At 47.1% G+C, this 4,833-nt stretch overlaps 1 protein-coding gene across 1 annotated transcript; it reads right to left on the minus strand.

Moving 5' to 3' along the window:
- Positions 1 to 2,379: 2,379 nt before the first annotated feature.
- LOC115079696 (zinc finger protein 501-like) lies at positions 2,380 to 4,280 on the minus strand. Its single transcript, XM_029583446.1, has 2 exons — positions 4,001 to 4,280; positions 2,380 to 3,937 (listed from the first exon to the last, which is right to left on the minus strand). The coding sequence occupies exons 1-2, from the start codon at positions 4,196 to 4,198 to the stop codon at positions 2,729 to 2,731; spliced, it is 1,407 nt and encodes a 468-aa protein (XP_029439306.1). The 5' UTR covers positions 4,199 to 4,280; the 3' UTR covers positions 2,380 to 2,728.
- Positions 4,281 to 4,833: the final 553 nt, after the last annotated feature.

A 4,833-nucleotide genomic window follows, 5' to 3' on the forward strand; every position in this document is an offset into this window, starting at 1 on the left:
TTTACAGGGTGAGGCCTCGTGCACTTGTCAGAGAGACTATCTCACACTTTACCTCCAGGAACATCTCCTCTACAAACTCTGAAGTGCAGTCAGTGCTTGGCTTTGTGGATTTGGAGGAGAGGAAGGCCTAGAGCATGGTTTCCCCAGCCTTTCACGTGCAAGGCACAGCTACATTAACAGAAATCTGATGTGGCACCCTGAGCAGGCTAGGAAAGCACAGGAAGCCCCTCATTTTAAAACAAAGAGACACACAGGACCCCAGCTCCCTTTCTATACAACTGCTGGCTCAGTTACCGCCTCGTTGCTGAGAGCACCCTCTCCCTGGAAGGAGTCAGAGGAGGAGGTGCAGAGTGCAATATTCAGGGCCCAGCTAACCATGCCCCGCATGCCGCCCATTAAGTACCACACTCTGGGGCATGAAGAGACGGGCATGATTACACACTCTCAGAAAGGAGCTCCTGCATCTTTACGGGCCAGCGCTGCTGTGTTTTGTTGCTGTAAGGTGTGGACAGCAGAGCCCAAGAGCTGCCCTGCATCTAGCAATGATGACTCTGCTGGCCCATTCTATATCATCTTCTGGCCTATTTGCCGGGTTACAGGATAGGCTGGAATAGTAAATTATGCCCACTTTAATATCTCACCCCCTCCCCACTGATCTGAATTCCCTCATCTACTCTTTTAAAGCACAGAGCTAGCATTCCTCGACCTCCTTTACAGATACAAGCCCCTACTATAAGTATGACATGGATGAAACATTAATTAAACAGTTTCTGAAAGCTGCAGAAATGCGAGCAGCTAATTTTGAAGTCTTGACAATTGATATTACTGCTCATAAGTTCACTTTGTGCACTGGAGACAGGCTGACATCCTCTGCATAAAAGTGGCACAATGGAAGAGGCTGGTGATTGCAGGCGAGTTGCTTTCATCACACCAAGGTCAAGCTAAGGGAATCACTACTAAAGCATTGCGTAATATCAGGAAGATGAAGGGAACTGAGGCAGCAGGTTTTTCCAGAGGAAGGGCAGGCCAGACAAGTGTTCTTGCTTTCTCTGACTAGGTAAGAGGATCAGGAATGTTCACTGGATGGGATATACTTATATACTTCATTTCCAGGACACACCCTTGGGTGCATTCTAAGGTGCTTAGGTAGGGGTTGTGTGATATGGTTATGAGATTAAGGTCAGCACTAGAGCATTACAGGGGTCAGTCTTAAGCCAGTTCTAGTCGGGGTTGCAGAGGGCATGGAAGAATGGTTCTCAAGACAGTCAGGTTTTCAGGCTATCCTCAATGGAGAGCGACCCAGACTCATCACATGCAGGTAATAAAGTGCCAGGGAGAGGCAGGACTAGCAGAGGAGAGAGAGAGCACACTGGGGAGTGACCCAGACTCATCACATGCAGGTAATAAAGTGCCAGGGAGAGGCAGGACTAGCAGAGGAGAGAGAGAGCACACTGGGGAGTGACCCAGACTCATCACATGCAGGTAATAAAGTGCCAGGGAGAGGCAGGACTAGCAGAGGAGAGAGAGAGCACACTGGGGAGTGACCCAGACTCATCACATGCAGGTAATAAAGTGCCAGGGAGAGGCAGGACTAGCAGAGAGAGTCACAATGGGAATGAGCTGCCAGCAAGCAGGAGAGGGACCCAGTAAAGTGCTACAGAGGACTGACTAGCAGAGAAGAGCATGACTAGCGAAGACTCAGCTGGGAGTATCATAGTCAGTGCTGGAGACCCCGCCGATGGAGGGATAAGGCAAGAGGAGGCAAACCAGAGAAGATGATGGAAATGCTAGAGTCTGCACCATGAGACTTACTGGTTTAAATACGTACAGACCCTAGAGAAGCAGAGACAGGAGGATATAACTTAAAGGTATAAATAATGCACACGAAGCAAGTCTCTTTCTCCAAAGGAAAGGAAAGGAAATTCATGACACGAGGCTGAAAGGAGGAACACACAGGAAGCACAGAACGGTCTTCCCCGTGAAAGTGGTGTAGCAAATACCATATCAGCATTCACCAAGGAAGGGTAAAGCAGGAGGGAGGGAGAATGAGCAGATGGGATGGCCCTGGAAAGCTCTTTCATTCTAGTCTAGGTTTCTCCCAACTTCCCAGGCACAAGAGGATCGCTTCTCTCATCGGAGCATTGCGGGGCGCCAGCCTGGCTCACCTGATACCACCAGCTTTTCGTCCAGTGGCTGGGTCTGGAAACTTGCTATGAGCTCACATAATATTTACCCCTCCCACGATATTCTGAAGCTACAAAACACAAGCTTTATCCTGTGAAAGAGAGGGCTCGTCGTCAGCATCGCACTCACAAGGAAACTCTCTCTCTTCCCCAACCCGACCTGTTGGAAGCAGGAATCACTGGTAGGCTTTTTCAGTCTCCCATGCCACTGACTAGGCTTTACTGTAGCTCGCTTTGAGGTCAAAGGAAACATAGGGTACCAAATTACAAATTTTTATAAAAGGACAATTGGAAGGCAGGAAATCTTGGGCATGATTAGACAGTGAAGCTTGCTGACCCTCTTAAACAATCATACTGTGCCTAAACTCACTATCTTCTGTTGCTGGCTGAGCACTGCTGATCCCATTCACATTGCTGTGGTCTCTTTCCTGAGTGAGCAGACCTCAGATCAAGAATGGCTTTCATCCTCCAGAAAAGGCATCGTCTATGCTGAGCATTTGCACATTATTATACCAGTGGTCTCTGTAGTTCTGAAGGTGCCACCATCATTTCCGCTTTCCTGAGTGGGTTTTCTGATGTGCCGTAAGCTTTGACTTCTCAATGAAGGCCTTCCCACATTCAGCACATGGGTATGGTTTTTCTCCGGTGTGGATTCTCCTGTGTTTAATAAGATGTGAGGTCTGACTGAAGCATTTCTCACACACTGCACATTTATACGGTTTCTCCCCTGTGTGCGTTCTCATGTGTTCAATAAGATTTCCCTTCTGACGGAAGCTTTTCTGGCAGTCCGTGCATTTATAGGGCCTCTCCCCTGTATGGGTTCTCTTGTGCTGATTGAGTGAGGAGCTTTTATTGAAGCTTTTATCACACTCCGCACACTGGAATGGTCTCTCTCGTGCATGAGTTTTCTGGTGCTGATAAAGCCCTGCTCTTTGACTGAACCTCTTTTCACAGTCTGTACATTTGTACAACCTTTCTGACGTGTGAGTTCGCAAGTGTTCAATCAAATTGAACTTCTGAATAAAACTTCTCTCACATTCAGTACATTTGTAGGGTTTCTCTCCAGTATGAGTTCTTTGGTGCTTAATAAGACTTGAGATTTGCCGAAAGCATTTCTCACATGCCATACACTGAAATGGTCTCTGTCCTGTGTGGATTCTTTGGTGCTGAATAAGATGTGCATTATAACCAAAGGATTTTTCACACTTCGTACATTTATATGGTTTATCAGCTTTATGCGTTTCCCGGTGCTGAATAAAGTGCGAGTAACTATTGAAACTTTTTCCACATGCATTGCATATATAAGGATTGTCTTCTGTGTGTACTCCCGGATGCTGAGAGGCAGGACTGGAGATGCTGGGTATGTAGGACTCGTCTTCCGCTTGCATTCCCTGATGCTGAGGAGCAGGACTGGAGATGCTGGGTATGTAGGGCTCATCCTCTGCATTCGCCCCCTGATACCGAGAGGCAGGACTGGAGATGCTGGGTACGTAGTGCTCGTCTTCTAAACATACTCCCTGCTGCTGAGAGGTAAGAGTGCAGACATCGGGTATGTAGGGCTCATCTTTTATGTGCATTCCCCAGTGCTGAGAGGCAGGAGTGAAGATACTGTGTATGTGAGGTTCGTCTTTTATATGCACTCCCTGGTGCTGACTCACAGGAGTGGAAATATCAGGTTTGTAGGGCTCATCCTTTGCGTGCACTCCCTGGTGATGAGAGGCAGGAGTGGAGATATCAGGTTTGTAGGGCTCATCCTTTGCGTGCACTCCCTGGTGATGAGAGGCAGGAGTGGAGATATCAGGTTTATAGGGCTCATCCTTTGCGTGCACTCCCTGGTGATGAGAGGCAGGAGTGGCGATACTGTGAATGTAGACCTTGTCTTTTGCGTGCGCTCCCCAGCAGCGAGGGGCAGGAGCAGACTGTTTCACAGTGCTTTCCTCATGCTCCTCTTTTGTTTTAAGCCTGAACTGGTGCTGAAGCTGTTCTGGAGGCTCCTGTTTACAGATCTCGTTCATGGGTCCAGCCAGTGTGAAATGGACTCCAAATGTTATTTAACAGACTGAGGAGGAAGGAAAAGTAAAGACTTGTTATAATGTGCAAGAGTTACTTTCTGCTTTGTTCCTTTTCTAGTGGATAATTAGTGAATAATTAAATAATTTTAACAAAAAGCATAGAAACATTTGTAAAGAGGACAAGGATAGTGGTAATAGTCATCCAACATCAATAAAGGAAAATTGGCCCTTACCTGCTAATTTTCGTTCCTGTAGTACAAAGGATCAGTCCAGGCTGCTGGGATGTGTCTCCCTTCCAGCAGAGGGAGTCAGAGAAAAAAACTGAAAAGGCACCTCCCATATAACCTGGTGTGCCACCTGTGATCCCTCAGTATATACGATATCAAAGCAGAATAACCAATAAAGGAGAACAAATCCCCAAATATAACAACCAGTGGCTACAACAATACGCGCGGTAAAAGAAACAAACCGTACCGCCGCATAACATATCAATCAAGAAGATTCCTTCCCATGCCTGTAAAGAACTCTGCCATGGTAAGAAGGAGGAAGAAAACATACAGAAAAAACAGAATCTCCAAAAAACCCCAGGGCAGGCGTCTGGACTGATCCTTGGTACTACAGGAACAAAAATTAGCAAA

Source organism: Rhinatrema bivittatum, chromosome 1 (assembly GCF_901001135.1).
Source record: "Rhinatrema bivittatum chromosome 1, aRhiBiv1.1, whole genome shotgun sequence".
Lineage (NCBI taxonomy): Eukaryota > Metazoa > Chordata > Amphibia > Gymnophiona > Rhinatrematidae > Rhinatrema > Rhinatrema bivittatum.